The sequence below is a fragment of the Pinus tabuliformis genome, chromosome J (assembly GCF_031772625.1).
Source record: "Pinus tabuliformis cultivar Carrire ecotype Pingquan chromosome J, CPIR1, whole genome shotgun sequence".
NCBI lineage: Eukaryota > Viridiplantae > Streptophyta > Pinopsida > Pinales > Pinaceae > Pinus > Pinus tabuliformis.
Window position 1 is genome coordinate 1,095,568,159 of NC_142295.1, and position 24,374 is coordinate 1,095,592,532.

Sequence of the window (24,374 nt, forward strand, 5' to 3'; positions counted from 1 at the left end):
CAAAATTTCAATCTTTAGGCCTTCTATCCCTTTCTAGAAACTCACACTTCCTTCCAGCTCCATGTCTATCCCTTTATCAACTTCGCACTTTTCCAACTTCCAGTTTCAGAAATCAAACTATGAGTGAGTGAGTGAGATTCTCCAAATGAATTGAAACTCCTTGTATTTGTAGCCTTCCAAGGAGGTCGAATTACCTGTCTTGAGGCCGACTTGGTTTGTAGGAGACTAAATTCATTTTTGACTCAAAAATAATTCTTTTTACATCATTCGAAAGCCCAAGAAGGGTCTGTTTAAATGTACAACGGCTCTAATGATTTGGGATAAATCCTAGAAGTCCGCAATGGGGACTTTGACCTAAAACATGATGACCCAAGCATGAAACCAATGCTTTAATAAGTCATAGAAATAATAATAAAAATATTTTCTTCATTCTTTTGATGAGTACATATTAAATACATTAATGAAGACTGAACCTAGTTACAAATTTCAACACTCTCCAAGGCTCATTGTTCATATTAAAGGAGTATGTTGAGAATAATGCCAATCCTATTTTGACCATGTATCAATGAGCTCACTAAATTTTGTAGTTTGTTTGAGGACAGCCTATAGAAGTCCGCAATGGGGACTTTGACCTAAAACATGATGACCCAAGCATGAAACCCATGCTTTAATAAGTCATAGAAATAATAATAAAAATATTTTCTTCATTCTTTTGATAAGTACATCGTAAATACATTAATGAAGACCGAACCTGTTTACAAATTTCAACACTCTCCAAGGCTCATTGTTCATATTAAAGGAGTATGTTGAGAATAATGCCAATATTATTTTGAACATGTATCAATGAGCTCACTAAATTTTGTAGTTTGTTTGAGGACAACCTATATTTGAATTGAGTATTCATACACTCCACTTTATGTTTAATTTTGGTATCCATACAGCCATTCACACTTGTATTTAGTAGGCTACTTGCGTTTGTGTTAAGCTTGGTAGTCATAAACTCGCCTTTCATATGTATTTTGTTGGGTATCCATAAACCCACTCTCATTTGTATTGAGTTGGGAATCCATAAATGCACTTCTTAGTTGTGTTCGAGTTGTGTATCCGTAAACCCTCTCATTTTGCATTGAGTCGGGTTTCATAAACCCACTTTGTGTATTGAGTTGGTTACCCATAACCAACTCCTATGTTGTATTTAAGTTGGATATCCATAAACCCACTCTTGTTTTGTATTTCAGGCATAATCAACTCTACATTAAGTTGGGTATTCATAAACCCACACTCGTTTGTACTAAATTGGTTACTCTTGTATTTATTCGAGTTTTATATCCATATACTCACTGTATTGTATTCAAGTTGTGTTAAGTTTTGAAGATGTTCTATGCTAAGAGCAATTTCACTTTTCTCACAGCAATCATACAAGTAGTTAAGCAAAATGCAGATAGAACATATAAGCAGATCTTACAGAAGACAAATCAGAAACAGGAAAAATGTGTGTGTTTGTTTCGGCGGTCAACAGGATGCTTCAACCAGCAAAGTCTCCTTTGGTCAGCCAGCCCAGATGTGTCACAAGATCCCTCCAACTAGTAGATGAGTCAACCAAAGTCAATTCTACAAAAGTCAACGCTGTCCTGAAAAGTCAATGCAGGGGCAGCAAGCTAAAAGTCAACGCAGCAGCAAAACGGTCAACCCTTTGACCTCGATTTTTGTGCCAGATAGTACGGCCTTCAAAAATCGAACTTTCCACCAATTTTCAGCTTGATTGGACCAAGCGTTGACCAAAGTCAACGCTGGTCAAACTTTCTGCGAAACCCTAGCAGCAGAAAATCCGTACAGTCTGTCCTCTTCGTCCTTCCCACGTGTGGCTGAAATTCGTCCTCCAGGTAGCGTACTCTCTAAGATGAGAGAGGAAGATGTGAGTTGAGTTGTGATCAAATTCTCTCCAACTTTTCCTGTATATATATCCATCAATGAGGGTGTGTGACACATCTGTTGGGCATGTGAGCCTACATTACAAAACTGGCTGACCTTGCACATATAATTTATTAAGAATAATAAATTCACAATATAAGTTCTGCTCATCGGATTAAGACTATTTTTATATGGATTTTACACCTCTCAGAAAGAGGAATCCAACAAAAATATTAGCCTCTTAATCTGAGCATCAGAACATGGAGTTTGGACCTAGTTGTCCAAATTTAACACTCCCTCTCAACTAGGGAGAACTCCATTTATTAGTGCAATCAACATCGTGAGTCATCCCGCCGAAACTTGCTTTGCTGGCTTCTTTATTTCAGAACAGAAGTGGGTCAGTCACAAAGACATCATTCCCCGACTGACATAGTCAGTCCAGAGGTCCCAGACCTCACAAATCTTGATCCCAGATCAAGTGGTTGGACCATGCCATCCTAGATAGAGAGTACGGCAATCTCTGATGCGTCCATCAGTCTTTGCTAATAGTCTCTAACTTTTCCACACCTCATTGGCCAAATGAGAGGTACTTCCCATGAGCCCTGAACTCAATGGGTAGGATGCATACGGGGCACAGATAAATGAGTGGCGAACCAGCTCAATAATCACAAGGGTGGGGCAAAAGCATTATGAGTGCTTATAGCTCCGAGAAGCTATCCCCAAAGCCCCCCAGAGCTCCCAGAGCTCATCGTCCAACAGGACCCACATCATAGGGTCTTTCCACGACACCAAGACTCTCATGGAAGGTTAGGAACTTGACCTTCCCCAGGGGCTTAGTGAGAATATCCGCGACCTGCTCATCAGTTCCTATATGATCGAGCCTTACGGCGCCTCGCTGTACCATATCCCGGATAAAGTGGTACCTGATATCAATATGCTTGGATCGGTCGTGGAACACAGGATTCTCAGTCATATGAATCCCACTCTGATTATCACAGAGTATCACAGTGGTATCTAGCACATGTTGGAACAGCTCACTAAAGAGCTTCCTCAACCAAACTGCTTCACAACAGGCCATACTAGCAGCAATGTATTCGGCCTCCACGGTGCTCAAAGCCACCGACTTCTGCTTCCTGCTCATCCATGAGATCGAAGCAGAACCAAGATTGAAACAGCATCCAGATGTGCTCTTGCGATCCACCACACTGCCAGCCCAATCGGCATCAGTATATCCACGGAGTATCACACTCCCGGCAATGTATCTCAGCCCATGGTTTATCGTGCCCCGAAGATATCTCAAAAGATTCTTGGCACCAACCCAGTGAAAATGATGAGGCTCAACCATCTGTTGACTCAAAGTATTCACTGCAAAACATATGTCCGGACGGGTGTTCACTAAGAACATCAAAGCTCCTATGAGTTGACGATACTCAGTAGGATTGGCCAAGATAGGCCCTGCAGCGCTGCCACTCAACTTCTTAAAGTTGAGTTCCATTGGTGTCGACACAGACTTACAGTCCATCATCCCAAATCTTTCCAGAAGCTTCACAATATATTTTCCTTGAGAAAGGAAAATCTCTCCAGGTCTCTGCCAGACCTCCAGGCCTAGGAAATAGTGCATCAGTCCTAGGTCTTTCATCTCGAACTCAGCAGCAAGCTCCCTCTTACATTGATGAATGAGAGGGTCATCACCTGTCAGGAAGAGGTCGTCCACATACAGCACTAGAATGAGAGGCTTTCCTTCCACAACCTTAAAGTAAAGGTTTGGATCAGCATTGCTTCGAGTGAAGCCCAGCTTCATCAAGTAACTATCCATCCTCTCATACCAAGCTCTGGGTGCTTGCTTTAACTCATAGAGGGCTTTCTTCAACCTGCAGACATAAGTGTCTCGATCTTGAACTTCAAATCCCAGAGGTTGTTCTACATACACCTCTTCCTTTATTGCACCATGCAGAAAAGCGGTCTTGACATCCATCTGATGAAGACTCCATCCTTGCGTAGCAGCAAGGGCTATGATGGATCGGATGGTGGTATATCGTGCCACAGGTGCAAATATATCGTCATAGTCAATTCCTTCCTTTTGAGAGAAGCCACGGGCAACAAATCTTGCCTTAAACTTTTCAGCACTCCCATCAGGTCCATGTTTAATCTTGTAGAGCCATTTAGAGGTGACAACAGATTTGTCCTTCGGTCTTGGGACCACATCCCAGACATCATTCTTCATAATAGCCTCATATTCTTCATGCATAGCATCCTTCCAGACTTGATGCTTGATGGCTTCCTCAAAAAAATCCAGGTTCAGATTGTATAATAGAACTCATGGCAGCTAGATACCCTTGGTATCTACACGGCTTCTTGCTTTCTCGGAATGTCCCCCTTGGGGCAGCATGACCCTTAGCATCTTCGAGGGTGTCCCTGAGCCATGATGGCTTCTTTCCTAGAGAAGGGGAAGGATCAATAGGGTCCATAGGCCCTTCAACATCAGGCATAGTCTCATCCTGGGGTTCTTCCAGATTTCCAGGTCTTTCTTCATGATTTTCTTCAGATCTAGGAAGATCTACTACTTTCTTCAGGGAAGCATCTTCGTCAAAAGTGACATCATGGCTTATCTCTACTTCCCTTTGACCAGGTACATAGACTCTATATGCCTTAGAAGTCTCACTGTAGCCCACAAACATTCCTTTCTTTCCAGTAGCATCCAGCTTACTTCTCTTTTCTTTCGGCACATGAAAATAGACAGGACATCCAAAAATTCTCAAATGTGAGACATCAGGTTTCTTACCAGAGAAAAACTTTTCGGGAGTTTTGGAGTCCAAAGCGGAATGAGGGCATCGGTTTTGAATGTACACAGCAGTATTTGCAGCTTCTCCCCACATAAACTTTGGAAGACCCTGGTCACATAGCATGGCACGGGCAGCTTCCACAATAGTCCTATTCTTGCGTTCAGCAGCACCATTCTGTTCAGGAGTATATGCAGTGGTAGTCTCCCTCTTAATGCCAGCTTCTCTGCAAAAGTCTTTGAACTCATTTGACTCATATTCAGTGCCATTGTCAGTCCTCAAAATCTTGATCTTCTTTCCGGTCATATTTTCCACCAAGGCTTTGAAGGTACGGAACCACATGAAAGCCTCATCCTTCTTCTTCAAGAAGTATATCCAGGTTTTGCGAGAGAAGTCATCAGTAAATGTCATATAGTAAGAACATCCCCCTAGGGATGTTACAGGCAACATACCGGAAAGATCAGAATGGACCAGTTGCAATATCTCAGATGTCTTTGTGACACTTGAGGGGAAAGGTCCCCTTGAATGTTTTCCTTCAGCACAGCCCTTACATACACCTTCATGATTATTTCCAAAATCAGGCATCCCTGTCACCACCTTCCTTGCTTCGGGAAGAGCCTTGTAATGAGGGTGTCCAAATCTTCGGTGCCATAGTTTGGTTTGACGGATAGTATCACAAGTCATAGCTCCCAACGGACTCCCTCCAACCTGGTAGAGTGTACCAACTCTAAAACCAATTGAGATAGCTTCCTTGAAGCTCTTCTTCCACATGAGTACCTTTCCATCAGGGAAAGTTACATTGAATCCTTTGTCTTCCATGGCAGATACAGACACAAGGTTCTTCTTCAATTTGGGTACATAGAGTACATCTTGTAGATGGAGGACTTGTGAAAATTGAAATATCACTGCTAGGCATAACTGTCATGAGAGTAAGTGATACTACAATAAGTGCAGAAGATCACTGTCAGAAAACTATGTCATATTGTCATGTTTCACTACAGAAGATGGGGTCTGATAATAAGCCCACTTGACTACCCTTAAGCTCTTCCATATATCCATTTTTAAGACTCCAAAGCATCTGCCTTGTAACAGCCCTTGATGTCCCTCTCAAGGGACTATACTTGGAGCTTTACCAAGCATCTTCTTACAGCCCATTATACCAGAATTGCAAACTGTCTAATCTGGACCATAATATCTGGCAAATTCATCATTACAAAAGACAAGCACATACCTGTTATAGACGTCATATTTCTGTCCAAAAATACATTTCGACCAATGCACAGACCCTGAAATTTCGGCCCTGGTTAGGGCTTTCTGTGGTTGCTACGACAGCCCTACTATACAGCCTTCAAACTTCTTTAATTACTGCGTTGATGGTCAAGGGTACTGCGGCCTTCTTCCTGCTCCTTGTTGGGCCTCTCGACCCTCTCAAAACAGACTTTTGTCCCATTGTAAAACTCAAAATCACTCAGCGGCCTGTGCATAGAGAATAACCCTTGTCTTTATGCCCAGAACTCTTCTTTACAAGCTCGGCTAGCCTCCTTCCTTACTCGGCCAATCAAATCATAAACAAAAGACACAGAAATACTCCTCTTCGCACTTTGGCCAGAGCTCTTAAGCCTGCGGATACTTGACTCTTCATGACGACAGCCTCATGTCCTTATGACTGCGGCTTCCTTTACTGCCTAAACATATCCTCTACAGCTGCGCTGTATATCTTTCCGTTACAACGTGTATATCATTGATAGCGTATATAATCCTTTATGTACAGCGACACAAAGGCATCCATTGACATCGATGATGATTGCTATAGATAGAGTTTGTCTTCACCTCAGCTCTGATACCATGTTAAGTTTTGAAGATGTTCTATGCTAAGAGCAATTTCACTTTTCTCACAGCAATCATACAAGTAGTTAAGCAAAATGCAGATAGAACATATAAGCAGATCTTACAGAAGACAAATCAGAAACAGGAAAAATGTGTGTGTTTGTTTCGGCGGTCAACAGGATGCTTCAACCAGCAAAGTCTCCTTTGGTCAGCCAGCCCAGAGGTGTCACAAGATCCCTCCAACTAGTAGATGAGTCAACCAAAGTCAATTCTACAAAAGTCAACGCTGTCCTGAAAAGTCAATGCAGGGGCAGCAAGCTAAAAGTCAACGCAGCAGCAAAACGGTCAACCCTTTGACCTCGATTTTTGTGCCAGATAGTACGGCCTTCAAAAATCGAACTTTCCACCAATTTTCAGCTTGATTGGACCAAGCGTTGACCAAAGTCAACGCTGGTCAAACTTTCTGCGAAACCCTAGCAGCAGAAAATCCGTACAGTCTGTCCTCTTCGTCCTTCCCACGTGTGGCTGAAATTCGTCCTCCAGGTAGCGTACTCTCTAAGATGAGAGAGGAAGATGTGAGTTGAGTTGTGATCAAATTCTCTCCAACTTTTCCTGTATATATATCCATCAATGAGGGTGTGTGACACATCTGTTGGGCATGTGAGCCTACATTACAAAACTGGCTGACCTTGCACATATAATTTATTAAGAATAATAAATTCACAATATAAGTTCTGCTCATCGGATTAAGACTATTTTTATATGGATTTTACACCTCTCAGAAAGAGGAATCCAACAAAAATATTAGCCTCTTAATCTGAGCATCAGAACATGGAGTTTGGACCTAGTTGTCCAAATTTAACAAGTTGGGTATCTATACACCCACTTGCATTTGTACTAGGTATTTGTAAACCTACTGTCAAGGATATTTGAGTTGGGTATCTATTAAAAACTTTCTCATTTGTATATCATCATTCTTTATCATGATTTTTTTTTTCAAATTAAGGGGGTATGTTGAGATGATGGTGTAAGCTTAACTTTATCATTATTGTGTTTTTAGGATTGGCTTAATGCCAACCTAGTGAACACTCATTTATTATATTCCTAAGTGGATAAAGCAGAGCTAGTCATCATAGTGGGCCCATAAACCCTCTTGGGGATGACACCCTACTATGGAGTTGTGTATAAATACACAACTTACATCTAATTTATAATATCATGTTGTAGTGATCTATTGATTCTTCTTTAGCCTACGAGCACCATATGCTATTGCATCCTGTTGTTCCTGGCTGCCATTGTGCATGGTTATCTTTCTTACTAGAGCACTCTTATGGACTCCCTCTTCTTGTGAAGTATTTCTCTCACTTATGCACTTACACTAGCATTATTTCTTTTTTGAGGGCTGCGCTAGTGCTCACTATTTTCTCCTTGTATATTGCAGGATTTAGAATTGCTGGTTGGTTCCATTTGATCCTCTCTTTCTTATGGATTTCAACATACACTCTAGAGGATTTTATTGTTGACTCCTTTGACATGAATGTCAACACCTATTACATATATTCATGCTCAGTAACATGCTTCAACATCTTCTCTCTTGTTGGATTAACCTCTTGCAGACACAAGTAGTCATAAAGAGTGTCATGAGCCAAGGAATCCTCTCCGACAGTGAATTCACGTCCACTATTTTCCAAGAAGACATTAGACTTTTATATCTCCATTGCCCAAACAACTACGTCACATCAGACTTTTATAGCAACATTGTACAGCAAGCTTGTAGTATTGTAAACTCATTCTACAATCATCTCTGCAACACCCTCTTAAGGGAATTTTTCATTGCATGCATCTCCCTCTGTTCATCCATTTAAGGGTGCTTTCACAATCTTCTATTCTCTCAACAGTTATACAGCTTATACAGCTCATGGGACCTTCTGACATGTGACTCGCACACTTAGGTAGGGAGGTAAAATCCCTGTACCGATTGATCTTCTGGATCTTTGATTCTCCTTTGGACAAGGGCTTTGTAATATACCTACGTATTTTGTATATATATTATTTCTAATTACTATTATTATAGTTATATCCTATTAACTAATAGGTAGGCTGAATGGTGACTCACTATCATAATGACCCAATCCCTCAATTACATTTATACTTGTATGAATCACTTATTAAATATATCTCTCTTTGGACATTTAGGGTTTACCACTTCTTTTATGGATGCTCTAGTAATTAACCGTTTGGTTAATTACTATGTCACACGACACTATCCTTTAGGCCACCTGAACTGTGTCGCACACCTAGACACTTGGGACATCTGTATCCCAAGCATAAAAAAGATCATGGGACATTTGTGTTTTTTAGGGCATGTCTCTATGAATGTTCAACACTGAAGTCACATGGGTCCTGACATTGGCCAATGGCCAATGGTTGTGTGTTGGCATTGGTTAACTATTGTCACTGTTTCAATACCTCAATTTTGATGCATTGGTCATAGAGTTGATCACTTTTGATGATGGCGATCCTCTTGGGCAGTCATTTGCCATACAGCAGATGCAGTGCTTTTACTGGATATGTTGGAGGAAGAGGGAGGAGAGCACAATGTCAGTGTCAATAGCGGTGCTACTGATTATGAGATTTAGGAGTACATGTTTTGAGATTCTTATACCCTATTTTGTATTTGCTACTGGCATTCTGATCTATCATATCTATACATGTTTTGATGACATTGATTGAAAAATTACAGTTCATAGATGCTCGAGATAGAAACAATTTTTTTATGTTGCTAAAGAGCTGAAGGTGTCAATTTGCACTTGAATTTATAGTAGGTAAAGCAATATTTTTAGTTATTCTAATTTTTTGTACACATCTTCAGGTACCTTTTGAATTTGCAGACAAATCAGAAAAAACTGTAGGCATCATCCATGCAGAGGACTTAAGTGGACAGGAGGTGCAAGCTTCAAACTCTTAGGATCCTGATGTTGAAATATGTAGCGGCGAGTCTTGATATTATAATTATGCTTCCACTATGGCTAAATTCGTACATTCATGAGTAGCTTATTTGATATAGATACTGGAGCTTTCCACAATTTTAGGCTGCTTAAAGTTCTTGATAGATTGATGGAGCTACAGTAGGCACTTAGTGGCCTGCTAACCAAATATTCCTGTTTCAAGTCTTCTAAGAATGCTAATGTTAATGGTTTTCAATTTTACTTTATCACTTACATTTTGTCTTCTGTCAGAGGAAAGAAAACAGCGATGCTGAAGGTACATCCAATAAATGCGATAAAAGCAGTGACAGCATCCTTGACAAAAATTGCATTGATACGGTAGCAGCATTTCCCACAGGAAACCAAGTTTCTGACTGTCCTTTGGATAGATTTGCTCGAGTTCCAATTTCAATAGATGATGAAGAAAGGGTCTCTCTCTCTCTCTCTCTCTCTCACACACACACACACACACACACACACATTTACACATGTATTACTCACCACCCTCAATGCCCTCCTCTGTTTCTAATATCTAGCTGTTTGTTGATCTTAGAAAAAGGTCATGCTTATAGTGTCTGCCACATTATGTTAGAGTTTTGTATCAAAAAGCTTGTATTAGATCTTTTGCTCCATAGGTCTTTTAGAATCTTGTGCACTATAATAGATGTGCTCATTCTTTCTCAACTACTGTGATTTTCTTATATTCAATTACTTTTTGAGACACATAGGCTTTGCATGAAAGCATTATCATCCCTGTTAATAGTTTTCATTTCAGTCCTCGGTAATTTTCCAAATCCATTCATGTTTGTTTGAGTGTTCCATGGGGACGTGTCCCCTCCAAGGTGGGGTGCATGCACCTCATGCTTCCCACGCACCTGGGGCAGGGGGACACTTGGGGAAACGTTTCCCCACGCCTCCCTTTCGGGGATACATGGGGAGACGCAAGGGAAATATTTCCCTAGTGTCGGGCACACGTTTCCCCAAAAAGGGTGCTTGTGGGTGTCTCCCTTCAGAAAGAGCTAGGCTTACCCCATTAATTTTGCTTAAAAACAATAATTTATGAGTGGGGAAGCTTAGTATTCAACCATAAGGCCCTACTAATGCTATGGAAATAATGGTAAGTAAAAGTAACATCCTCCTTTATCCTTCATTTTCATACTTAAATTTTTAACATTACCATTAGTTGATTCAGGGTGTTTGAGAGTGGTTTTGACCTCGTTGGATTTCATATGGAGAAAGTAGAATTTTAGGTCCCACTTAAAATCCATCACACTTAAAGTTTCAGGATTTTAGGATTGGGGGGAATTGCAATGTTTCCATTGGATTTTATAATGTATGAGGGTCTGGAACTAGTATTTAATCAATAGCACCAAGCCCAAAAGCACCACTTTTGAGGAGGCCCCCCCCTTCAATTTGTCTAATAATCCTTGAATTAAAAAAAAATTAAAACTAAAAGGAAAAATACAAAACAAATATCAAAACCTAAACTAATTTGCAATTCTTAACTCACTCATTCGACTTACCAAGCTTACCTCTGCGTGGCTTACCCCATGACACTATCTAACTTACTAGTTAATTGCTGACACTCTTCCCTTGCGATGCTCATTCAATGCTCATTGCTCATTTTTAATTTTCAGTTTTAACTTTTGAGTCTTGACTCTATATATTGTTGGCCTAGGCCATTCACCCCTTGCCAAATCAGCGTGGCTCCTTGGGTGAATGTATTATTCGCCCACTAGTTAAATCAGCATGACCTCGTGGGAGAATGTCTACCCACTCCAGCACAAACATCAACACTCCCTTTTTGAGAGGGAGACAATCTGCATTGTTACCCACCAAAAATGGGTGACCCCATACGAGAAATTTTCTCTCATCATCTCTTCTAGTTGGCCAACCAACAACCCTTGACAGCTACTACTAGCAGATGATGATGTGCCATTCATATCTTTTTCACCTACATTAGTTATATGTTTCCTTGCCCATTTGGCAAGAGCACATTTTGGAAGGTGTGATTCCGATCAAAAGGTACTTTATTCATTTTACAATCGAGTGCTTATGCTTGTTTGTATTTTGGGCATTTGGCACAAATTAAGGGGTAACTTGGAAGGAAGAGGGTTTTCACTGTGATCTTGTTCCCTCACTTTAAATGGGGGGTTAATCTTTCATCCTAGTCCAGTGGGACCTGCGCTAATAACCCAATGGGTATGGAGGGGCACTACTTGGGCAAACCCGATTGAGATAGCGTGGTCCCATCTCTCCCTATTCCATACTTACCACTTTCCATCTTACATTACAAACCTTATATTCCACCTTCCTTCTTTAGGTTCAACTGGCCATTGCTTCTTTAGGATTTGGCACCATACATCCTCATACATGGGTAGGGCCTGGAACTTGGCCTTGGGAGGTTGATGCAACTAAAAAACAAGAAAAAGCATATGATGGCCACAAGAAAAAACAAAGGAAGATTGAAATGCAAAGTATGGTCAGGACATAAACATTAGCACGTGAGCAAAAGCCTAGCATGAAATCTACCTCACTCATTGTTGACATCACTTGGTTCCTAAGCACATGTTGATCTTCATATTATGAGAAGGAACCCTTGCATGTCCCAACACTTGATGGGCAATGAGCTGCTTCATCATTAAGGGGGTAATAATTGCTATACATCATAGAAAGTTAACTCTAAACCTTGAGCTACGAGCAATAATACAAAGAAAAATAAAGAAAAAGTAAAAGGAACACAAGAAGGGTGGAAAAATTGTTGATTTTTTGTGTAGCATCAAGAAGTATTCTCGCATGCCAAATAGGCGTACCAAATTAGCCAAGGAAATTATGGAAAATAAAATTAAATTTGTAATTTGTGGGGTTCATGTAGGCCCCAAATCATCAAGTTTAAGCTAACAATGTTCCTTCTATAGATTAATTACTCCAAAAGACTTGGAATATGAAGATATCCATGAGGATACAAATATTATATTTTAAATGCATGAATAAGAATGATTGATACAATGAGAGTGAGAGACTTGCTTATATACCAAGCAGGTGTCTCTTCATGGAGAGTCATGTTTCCTTTAGACATGACTCTCCAACCTAATTACTAGTTAACTAATAATTATTTATGGTTATTATCATTTACATTATTTTACATTATTTGTTATATATTTATTCATAACACTGTCTTCCTTCTCAGAAAGCTTTGTCCTCAAAGCTTGTTAATGAAAAAGGCTTGATCTTTTTTTCGGCTTCAAATGTCTTTCTATCTCGAAACTGGCATCTTTGTCGATACATGTTGATATGATTTTCTAAGTGAAAAACAAAACTGTCGCACTGAGAAGGGATTAGACCATTCCAGATTAATTTTCTGTGTAATATTCTGATCACTGGAATTTTGTAACGACTTGTCATCATAGGACTGGATTGAGGTTACATCACTATTCTCTGGAACATCAGTTTGTTGTTTCGGTTCTAAATGATACATATACATAGCTTGATTTAATTGTCTAATCTTGTGATTCAGATGTCGATATGGAACTTTTTTGGTTTGACTTTCCCTTATTGGGCATGTGGCAATTTTTAGATTTTCTTCTGGCGAAGATGTTGTTGAGTTGGTTATGGAACATTCACTTGGGATGTTCATTGTCTGAACTACAACATCTAAGTGTGTCATTTCTTCAACTGACTTGTCATATTCACTCGATCGATATTCGTTCCCTTATTTTCAACTTGGACTGTTACCACTGGAGATTTCGACACTTCTTCTTGAGTGAATTGTTCTAACTTGTCTTTTAATGCTTTCTTATCATCTTTAAGTTTCTTAATTTGAGTGAATAGACTTTGATTATGGTTTCTTAGACTTAAAAGTTCCTTGATTTCTGATTTATCAACCTTATTTTCAGTGTTTTGAATTTTAAGCTTTTCATCTTTTAGATCTTTGATTTGTTCTAAAATAAATTTTTATTAGGGTTCTTTAAACACAAGGTTTCCTCTTCTTGTTCTGATAAGTGCTTCTTGAGTTCTTTCTTTGTGGCCTTAGTCTTCTTCACTTATGTTAGTAACTTTTCAATGTGGTTCTTGAGACGAGAAATTTCTTTGCCTTTTTCCATTATTTCTTTGTAATGAATATCCACAAGATTTTTATGTTCGTGTTCTAACGCTTTCTTGTTTTGTTGAAGTTTGGCTATTTTGCCATTCTCTTGATCTTTTCACTGCACTTTCTTGGTACACTGGATTACATTGTTTTGTGGGAGTGGTGATGGACGTTCAACTTGCAATTGGGATTCCCATTTCTCTCTTCTCATTAAAATCAGCATGTTGTCACTCAATTATAGTCATTAATTGTTCTATATCTCTTGCAAATGATTGTTTTTGTTCATTACTTAGACATTCCATATTTTTTTCTTTTTCTTCACTTCTTTTAACTTTGTATGGATTTTTTTTTTTTCATATTGTTATTCTTTTTTCCTTTCATTTTTTTCCCTTTCTATATTAATTTTTTTTTTAATATATATATATATATATATATATATATATATATATATATATATATATATATTTAATATAATCCTTTTAATATATTTAATACTTTACTCTTTGTTTTTTTTAAATTTATAATATAATTATTATGGAGTATTAATTAAAAGGCGGGCCGACAGTTGATTGGGTCACGACTGTTGACCATGGCTAGGGTGTCTGATGAGTCGATGGTGGCTCCCGCACAACAGAACTATTACGGTGTTGTGGATGGTGGCCACGGACAGGAGGACGACTCGAGGGGGAGACAGGTCAGCGGAGAGCACAGGGCTCCAGGAGCATGGGACGCCAGGAGCACAGGGTACGGGACGCTAGGAGCCAGAACAAGGGATGGGTGACGGGAACGATGAAGGATCTAGCAGAGGCATGCAGGTGTGTGTGGTTAACGCGTTGTTAGGCGACGGTTGTGGTGGCTGTGTAGTTGACTTAGCGTTGGGCTCAGACGGAGGTCGTTGTTAGTGGCGGCTTGAATGGTTTGTTGTGATGGCTTGCGGTAGGGATGGCAGCGCGTTGGTGAAGTCGGTAGGGTAAGGTGAAATGGAGGACGCTACTACCAATGGGAACAACAATTTGGTAGTTGATGGTGGGGCAATGAAAATGCATCACAGTCGAATGTAGAAGTCATTGAATGTTTGAGTGCCCTCTCTCCAAATGACTCGACGAAAAGCAGAAAAGATTACTAAGTTTGAGTCTACGTCCCGGCTAGAATTGATATTACAATACAATGAGGTCTTTATTGCATCGTTCACGAAGAAGAATTGATTATCGAAAGCATATGGCAGTTGATTGAATTTTTGTTGTTGTTGTTTTCTTTTTTTTACTTAATTTTACTTTTCTTTTTATTTTATTTACTAGATATGTTTTTTTGTTTTTGTTTTTTATCGTTTTATTAATAATTTTAATTAATTAATGGCCAAAGGCCTGATATGGAGAAACTCCAACTTTTTGTAGCGAAATGCTTCAAACTTGACAGCAACAATGTTGACGAAACCTTGATGGCCAAGGGACTGGATTAGAGAGTGTGGCTCTGTGTAGCGGTGGAGTGGCCGGAGGATCAAACTCCTCTGATACCAAGTGAAGCGAACAAAGTTCCTTTTACAGATTAATTACTCCAAAAGACTTGGAATATGAAGATATCCATGAGGATACAAATATTATATATTAAATGAATGAATAAGAATGATTGATGTAATGAGAATGAGAGACTTGTTTATATACCAAGCAGGTGTCTCTTCATGGAGAGTCATGTCTCATTTAGACATGACTTTTCAACTTAATTACTAGTTAACTAATAAAAATGAGACATGACTCTTAAACCTAATTACTAGTTAACTAATAATTATTTATGGTTATTATCATTTACATTATTTTACATTATTTATTCATAACCCAAGTCGACCCCACCATGAAAGGGTGTGAACTTTGGTTTTAAACCCACTCATTTGTGTCATCTAAATACACCACTCAACCTCCATCATTTGGACAATTCGGATCTCTTATTATCATCTACAGTTTTGTTCTCATGTGCAAGTCAAGGAGGGGGGTTTTTTGAGCTTTTAAGCAAGGATTTTGAAGCCATTCATTGAGCATCTTTGACCTGCCAATTCAGACTATTGTTTGACTGATCTTGGATGAGTTTTGTCTTGAGAAAGAAGGCAAGTTTTGACTTCTGCATTGACCATTGAAATTCGAACTTGTTTTAACCTATTTTGACTAAAGTTCTGGACACTTTGACCGTAGGCTACTTTGTTTTGAAATTGCAACTAGGTTCGGTCTTCATAATATTTTATCATTATGATTTTGTAAAAAGTCACAATTTTTTTTTATTTGAGTCAAAAAGAAAAATTATTTTTCATGTCTTATTTGGGCATTTAGAAGGAAGATAATTGAATTTTTAAGGTATATTCTCTTCTCTCCAAGTGCCCAAGTCGACCCTCCAAGGATCAAGTCGGCTTGCACATAGGACATACCTTTTCGCATGACAAAACGAAACAACTATAAATAGAGCTTAATCACTCTTCTCTAGGAAACACTTCGGATCACATACATCTACGAGGCTTATACAGAGAATCAGAGGCAGATATATATCTCTGTATAGTCGAGTCTAAGGTTGTGAGAGTATGCAAGACTGAGGCAAGATGTATCCTTGTAACAGTGTGAATCTGAGGCTGTGAAAGTTTGCTAGCCTGAGGCAGTATCTCTGAGGAACAATATCTATGGAATGATACGAAGTGTCTCTTTGTAACCTTGCTCATATCTTGTAGTATAATTTGGGAAATGATCTGAAGCAGAAGATGAAATTCGGCCCTTATGAAACACTGAAGCAGACCTCCTTACATATTTAATTGTGGACAGTTTGAGGCACCTTATTCTGGAAGTCTGGGAGGGTTGGCTAGTGGTTTAGGAGTGTTCTAGTTACTACTAGTCAGTTTGTCTATGACTTGGATTTCTCTCTTGTTGATAAAGATTCTATAAGTAAAGAATTGCTGAGTTTTCCCCTTGTGGGTTTTTCCTTGGCCACAATTAGCATGCCGACTTTGCATGTCGTTGTATAAAGTTCTCATATACCTGACGTAATTGATTACACATATTTCTTGATTAAGCTCCATATTTTTTATCAGCTGCGTTTGACTGAATTGCATGTCTCTAACCAACTGCTTTAGTTCTTCTATAATTTGCTTATCATTTTCCCTTTCATTGTTGACGTTGATTTGACAACTTGTCCCTGTTTTCCCACTATCATGGATTTGAACTGCAACGGTACAAGTGGATGGCACATTCTGATATGGAGAATTGTCTTGAAATCTTTCATCGATAAGCTGGATCCTTCACAAGATCACTTTCATTTTGTTGCATAATTTTAGGGGCACAAGACGAGTTATCTTGATAACCATATCTATCTTTAAAAGCATTGACAATGTCTTGTAAAGAAGCGAAAGAATCTTTAGGACAATTATTAAACCAATTCAAAGCATCACCCTCTAAAGAAAAGGCAAGTAGACGCATTTTGACATCTTCATGATCATTTCGGGAGATCGGCAATATCTAAGCATTGTATGAGTAAACCTGCATAGATGCTTTCTAACAACGATTGAATCACCACCTGAGAACAAAGACAATTTATGAATGGCCACTTCCGGAATATCATGGAGAAGATTAGTAAAATGACACGAGGTAAACGAATCATCCATGATGACTTGCTTGACTTACCACTTGAACATGAATCTAGCTCTAAGGTCCAAAAGGAAAACAAACAATTGGATATAAGGGAGGGCTTCTTGTTTGAGAAATAATAAATGGAAGAAGTGGAGTCGCCACCCAAACAAGAAACAAACTGAAATGTCTAGGTGCTAAAGGTGCAGATGAAATGATTAAGGAGATGACGAAGGATAGGGCGATGGAAATATCAAAAGACGCCAGGAAATGTTGTGCCGCTTGACAGGCTAATGAATGGCGGAAAATATGAGATGATTAAAACGATGTCGAAAAAACCAAGGACATAAAAAACTTCTTCCTTGGCAGCAGCGCCAAAAAATGTTGTCGTTGCCAGCGCAATGAAAAAATGAGAAATGAGAAGAATGATGACAAAATGTCGTTGAAGTGCCGAGAATAAAATGTCCCCGAAAACGGCACCAAAAAATGTTGTCGTTGCCAACTCAAATGAATGATAGAAAGATGAAAGATGAATGATGAATGTTGTAAATCCCAGGCCTAATAAATCTATCCCTGGCAACGACGCCAAAAATGTTGGTGTTGCCGGTAAAAATGATAAAGATGATATGAGGAGAATGAAGATAAAATGTCGTTGAAGTGTCGAGAATAAAATATCCCCAGCAACGGCGCCAAAAGATGTTGTCGTTGCCTGCTCAAGTGAATGATAGAAAGATGAATGATGAATGATGAATTTCATAAAGCCCAGGACCAATAAATTGGTCCCCGGCAACAACGCCAAAAATGTTAGCATTGCCGGTAAAAATGATAAAGATGATATGAGGAGAATGAAGATAAAATCATAGTTTTTAAAACCGTTTTGAAAAACCGGTAACCGGTCAAACCGGCCGGTTAGCTAGCTGGCCGGTCCGAACCGGCCAAAAAACCCGGTTGGAAGGCCCCCTTCGCCCAGTTTTTGCCCTAACCGGTGAAAAACCGGCCGGTTTAGGACGGAACCGGCCGGTTTGTATCAAACCGGCCGGTTCTGTCCTAAACCGGCCGGTTTTAGGCATGCTGTTCAAACGAAACAGTTTTAACTTACAATACATCTCTGCTATACAAACCCTAAGCAAAAATCTTCTTTGATCAATAGCACACAATCTAACAAAACATTCTTGGAGCTCTGGGCATCAACAACATATTATCAGCATCCTATTCAACATCATACTCAGCAGATCAACAATTTATGAGTCAACAATAGTATACTGCAGCAATGAACAAATCAACCAGCAAGTACTTTACAGCCTCGGAAATACTTCTCCAAGTTAATCCATATGATGTCTCTGTCAACAGGTAGCAGCAGACTTCAAATTATAATTATTTCCTTAGAGGTTCACCATTCAACACACCAAGCATTATACAATAGCAAGGGCCAAGAAAGACTATAGAAGATCTATAGCAACCTTTGTAACATTGAGAGTCTTTTATAACAGCCCTGATCTCATTCCAAACATCATGCAATAGTAAAAACAAACATAGTGTAGCTTCTAAATATCAATTATGAGCATACAACAGCATAATCAGACAGTATACCTAATGCAAACCTCTGTTTCCGCTTCAGGAACAATGACTTAACTGATCTTAGCTTCAAAATGCAGATATGACATACAAGTTTTGGACCTTAGAGCGATTTCACCTTACCCAGTACCAGATTGCAGACCATTGTATCAGTGTGAATCGACTTCATCAGTCATAAGTTTTAAATCAACAGATCACCTGTGTAACCACACTGCAAAGGAACCTCACCATCACTCAAATCAAGAACTGAGTCAAACTCCCACAACCAAATAAAGATGATGCTACCAAGAAAGCATGCTCAGCAAGAGAAAATCTCATTTACTATGCTTTGAGAACAAAACATTCTTAAGAGGGTGGCAATGTAGTAGGAACAATACTAATTATGCCAATGAAAGGTCAAAGGCCACACACCTCGTGACCAATCACTGTATATCTATACACAGTCAAGAGGCCCAATGTTGATATCATTCTTAATAAATTCTTATCAATCAATCATTATCCAGTATTTTAATTTACAATTGCAGATATACTCTATCAATCTTAGTAATAAACAAGGACTATTTATTCCAGTCTCCATCCATGAGGTGGTTATGGGACCCCACATCAGTGCTTACAGCAACCTTAGTCACCTAAACTAATTTAAAATAATGGTCAGCTCTTAAACCATAGCAATACAAGTAATGACGGTGCAAAAAGGCGGATTTTGACTGTGGTTTAGGGGTTTTGGGGGGGAAGTAAAGGTGTTTTGATATATTCACCTTTACATGGTATATAAATGAGCAAACTTTGCATATTTTGTCTCTATTGGCTTGGAATCATGGTTTTACATCTTAAAAATAGTTTTGTTTCATTAAAAATTAATTATTTAATGTATTTTTTAAAAACCGGTTCGTTTAGACCAAACCAGTCCCGGTTAGACCGGTTCCGGTCGGTAAACCGGTTCATTAGGTGGACCGGTCCGGTCGCCGGTTCCGGTTTTAAAAACACTGGATAAAATGTCGTTGAAGTGCCAAGAATAAAACATCCCCGACAACCGCGCCAAAAATGTTGTCGCACAAGATGTCTAGGCACTGCGATAACGCTCAGATCGGGGGTTGTCACCCTGATCCCCAATCCCTCCGTTTAAGCCGTCTCCCTACAACACGCTAAGGGGGGTAGACCCTATGGAAAAGTGGCATGAAGAAGAACTAGTTGGGAACCAGCTAGTTCAGGAGACATAGTGAAGCAATCAAGTACTTGATTAAGATTTAGCAAGACTTATAGGATTTGATTAGATTTTAAGTGATTGATACCAGTGCCTTATGGAGTCAACGATCTTGCTAGGGAAATTAAGACCAAGTAATCGATTAGCAACTGCTACTTAGATGAATGACTGTTTTATATGAAATGCAGATCTTAAAGCTAATGCCAGATGCAAGAATCTTGGTTAACTTTAGTTAAGTACCTATTTAAATGTGAACCCTTCAATCCTTTTTGTGTTGAGCCTGATTTCGTAGTAATTGGCAGAGAGAAGATAAGGAGAAGCATACTAAGGTGTGATTAATGATACCTCTCCTGAAATTATAACATATCTGGTGCCTCCGACGATGCAGAGGGATGTTGCTCTGACGATTGTAAGGTCACCGTTTTAAGTACTATTAAAACAAGCTTCTCAAGCAAGGATTGATGGATACCTATCTCGCTATCGACCAAGCTTGTGCGTGGAAGTAAATTTTATTTATGCAAAACTAACTTATATGCAAATGCACCAGATGATGAGAAGATGAGATGAAGTTAGATTCAAGGACGAAAAGATGCTTATGTCACAGAAACATCCAATACCCAAATGAAATGTTCGCTTTATTACATGAAGACTCAAAATTAAACCCCCGAAGATATTACATTAGAACACAAGCTTATTTCAAATCTTTTTGATACATTTATAGCTCAAAGAGAACAAAAACTTCTTTGCAATTAATATCAACAAATGCTCAAAAAATACTCAGTTTTATGAAACAAAGGATATGCATTTTATCACAATTTAATGACAGAGTACTTAATTTTCAGAAATTGATTTTTAGGACAGCAGTAAGAAAAACTTTATGACAGCAGCAATATGACAATGAAAACAATAAGCTATCAATGATATCTTTATGCCAAAAATTTACCGAAATTTTTCCAAACTTGCCCACATGAATTATAAAAAGATTTCAGCCTGTTGTGATGTGATTTCTAAAATTATATCAGATCTGATATACTTATTACTGCCAACAATTAAAACATGAAATAATCCTAACGATGAATGCCTAACTCAAGAAATTAATTCCTTAATGTATTAGACAACTTAGGAACTGATTTTAGGCTAACCCACATGAAATTTTTCCACTGTTATATTTCAAACTTCAGAAACAAAATTATTCAGAGATAACAGTGACCCAAAATGTAGATCTAGGCGAAATTCATGATACACATCAAACATAAATGACTTATTAATGTATTTAGTAATTTTTTAGTTAATTTCAAACCACTTAGATGTGTTTTTCACCACTATTAGAAAGGTATCACTGCTGTCGCAAACAGTGAGGAAAAAGATGGTTTGGAGATCAAACCCTTAGGCCCTAGGCCTTGAAAATCACTTGCCGAAGTTGCCCAAAATTTTTATATACCTGAAACGCAAATTTTACCAAATTTTCTGCAAAAACCCACCATTGATTAGCTTCAGAAAATCAAATATTCAAATCAGAAATGGAGCAAGGGGAATCTAGGCCCAATAGAACTAGCGTTGGGCTAAGAGAAGGCAGATCTGGGCTTAGGAGCTCCAAAACTTGAAACCCTTGTTCTGAAAAAAATTATTTTGCTTCAGATCTTCAGATTTATTTTAAAATCTTTAATGGCTAGCCGTGTAAAAAGATTTGAGATAAGATATTGCCCTCCAAGGTCTAAATCTGCCTCAAAACCCCCAGATCTGCTTGAAAAATCTCAGATATGAAGATTTCCTTGGCTGATTTCTCAGATCTATTCATGCAAACAATCTTTGAGCCCAGATCTTGCCCTCCAGTGTCTAGATCTAGCTCAAATCTAAAGATTTACTTGGATAATTTCTCATATTTATTCTTGCAAACAATCTTTGAGCCCATATCTTGCCCTCCAGGGTCTAGATCTACCTCAGATCTGAAGATTTACTTGGTTGATTTCTCAGATCTATTTTTGCAAACAATCTTTGAGCTTAGATCTTGCCCTTCAGGGTCTAGATCTAGCTTAGATCTGAAGATTTACTTGACTGATTTCTCAAATCTATTCCTGCACAAGTGAAAAGAGAAAAACCCAATACCCAATATGTACAAAAATAGAGAAAATCCCAAAAACCCAAGTGTTAAAATTCAAAATTATGTTATGAAATTTTAGATCTACACAAATAAATAACAGATTTATACAAATAATTTACAGATCTATCAGATTTGAGAAGTATGAGTCCAACTCCGCTCCCAGATCTGATAATCTAAGGCTCTTAATAGTCAGATCTATCAAAATTTCTACAAAATATCTAAAAGTTTTTGAAATTTTAGAGAGGTACTAGCCCAAAAACACCTTGCAGAAAAAAATTTATTGTTAGATAAACCCTAAGGCTTATATGAAGTAGGCTCTTCAGAAAATATGTGTTGAGTGTTGGCTACTCCAACCGAGGACTATCCCCAAATGCTCAATGAGAACCTGAGAGATCTTCTGCAAACACTAAATCAACTATCAAATCAAGTAGAGAAATAGAACAACAATCAAATTCTGAAGAAATAGAGATACCTGCTACTTCAATCAAAATAAAAAATGTTACCCTAGATCCAACAAACTGAATAAGATACCTGTATTCAGAGTATTCTAAGAAAGCTATTGATTGATAGTTTTCACATTAAGCAGAAGCTAAAACAATGTTACCATAAATTCATGAAGAGAAACGCTACAGCACGTTGAAACCCCAAAGACTTTTACATTAATTCAAAAAAGTATACAAGAGAGCTTGAGAGCTTAGTACACGATCCAGAGATCGAATGAACTGACTGACAAATGACCTCCTATTTAAAGATAAATCCTCCAATGACTAGTTCGAGTGATCCTCGTCAAAGTAATCTCGACCATTGATGAGTATTAATTTTTTTTTTTTAATCTCATCTGTCGAAATTTTAAATTATTAAGGAAATTCGAAATTTTTAATTAAATGCATTTTAATTAATTCAAAAATTAAATTTTTAAATTAATTTCCTCAAAATTTTGACTTTGATTTAACCCCAAGGACCAAAGGCTTAAAATTTAGCAAAATAATCAATTAACCTTAGTCCCTGAATCTCTTTAAAATTTAATTTTTAAAGGACCCATGAATTTTGCCTTTGGAAAATTTAAATTTACCTAGGACCTATAATTAATTAAATTTCTAGCTTAGGATTTTAATTAATTTTGGCTAGAAAATTTAATTAATTAACCTATGAGGGAACAAATTATTTTTCTAACCCTCAAGACATTTTACATCATGATTTTTACATTTTTTACATCTCAAGGGGGGAAACCCATTTGAAATAGACTTTCAGAAACTACCCATTTTTGTGACACAAATATAATCCAGCAGACTAAGCAATTTGTTATAAAATAACCTAACCAAATAGTTAGGATTATTCCCAAATCACTTTTACAGAGACTCGATCTATAACACTAGGACTCCCTAAGATCCCAATGACAAAATCCACTCCGGCTTTGGGTAAGGTTGAAGGAAAACTCTGCCGACCATCCGAGAATGGATTGATGAGACAAAAACATCCTGGAATGATCGTCACCAGAAAAAGTAGGTTTACCTAGGTGATTACATACACAACACAGATCTGTTGAGATTATTTACGTTATACACATGCAGAATGGGTTTACATTTTAACATGATCATCAGGTTGACGATGATAGCTGGATGGTAGGAACGCATCGATCAGGTGCTATCCCTTTTGCAAAAAAGGGGGTGTACTGCGATGGGTCGTTGACACGTAGTGGTCAACAGGTACTACTGGTAGTTGTTTCTGCTTGGGATCTGGTATGGTTTCTTGGAAAAGAATGAAGCAAGATTATGTTGCAGTAAGCACTGCAAAGGAGGAGTATATGATAGTTTGTGCAAAAGTTTGGCTCTGAAAGATGTTTAATGGACCGTTTGATGGCGTGCTGAATTCGGCCATGATGCTTTGTATGAAGATTGATAGAAAACCCGATCTTTCATGGAAGGTCGAAGCACGTTATGAATAAGTACCACTATTCGAGATATGGAGTTGTTGGGTGCCGAGAAGCTACATTAGACAAGGTTGGGCTTATGGATGACTCGTCCAAGATTGAGAGACAATGAGGATGGACACCTAGTTCTCCTTGTGCCATTTTTTGTGGCTAGGACTAACAGTCGTAAGTCAAGTACATGGACACAAATAGGGAGAGTGGTGGATTGGATAAATATCTTGGACAAACTTTTTTGTGTCATGTATTGTGGCTAGTACTAACAGTTGTAAGTCAAGTACATGGACATGGTTAAAGAATGGTCCAGTGGATCGACATTTCCTTGTGTCAAGTATCGTGACCAATTAGAACTGGCACGCTTAAGTCAAGTACTGTGACA

The 24,374-nt window shown here is 38.4% G+C and overlaps 1 protein-coding gene across 4 annotated transcripts in view; it reads left to right on the forward strand.

Annotated features, from left to right (window-relative positions):
• LOC149230853 (uncharacterized) overlaps positions 1–24,374 on the forward strand; it is a 404,135-nt gene that overhangs the window by 345,676 nt on the left and 34,085 nt on the right. For 3 of the 4 annotated variants that reach the window (XM_089379081.1, XM_089379082.1, XM_089379079.1), the window contains 2 exons: positions 9,391–9,465; positions 9,758–9,934. In XM_089379081.1, coding sequence (XP_089235207.1) covers positions 9,391–9,465; positions 9,758–9,934 — 252 coding nt within the window. The remainder of the gene's footprint in view (positions 1–9,390; positions 9,466–9,757; positions 9,935–24,374) is intronic. The other variant, XM_089379080.1, reaches the window with a different exon arrangement.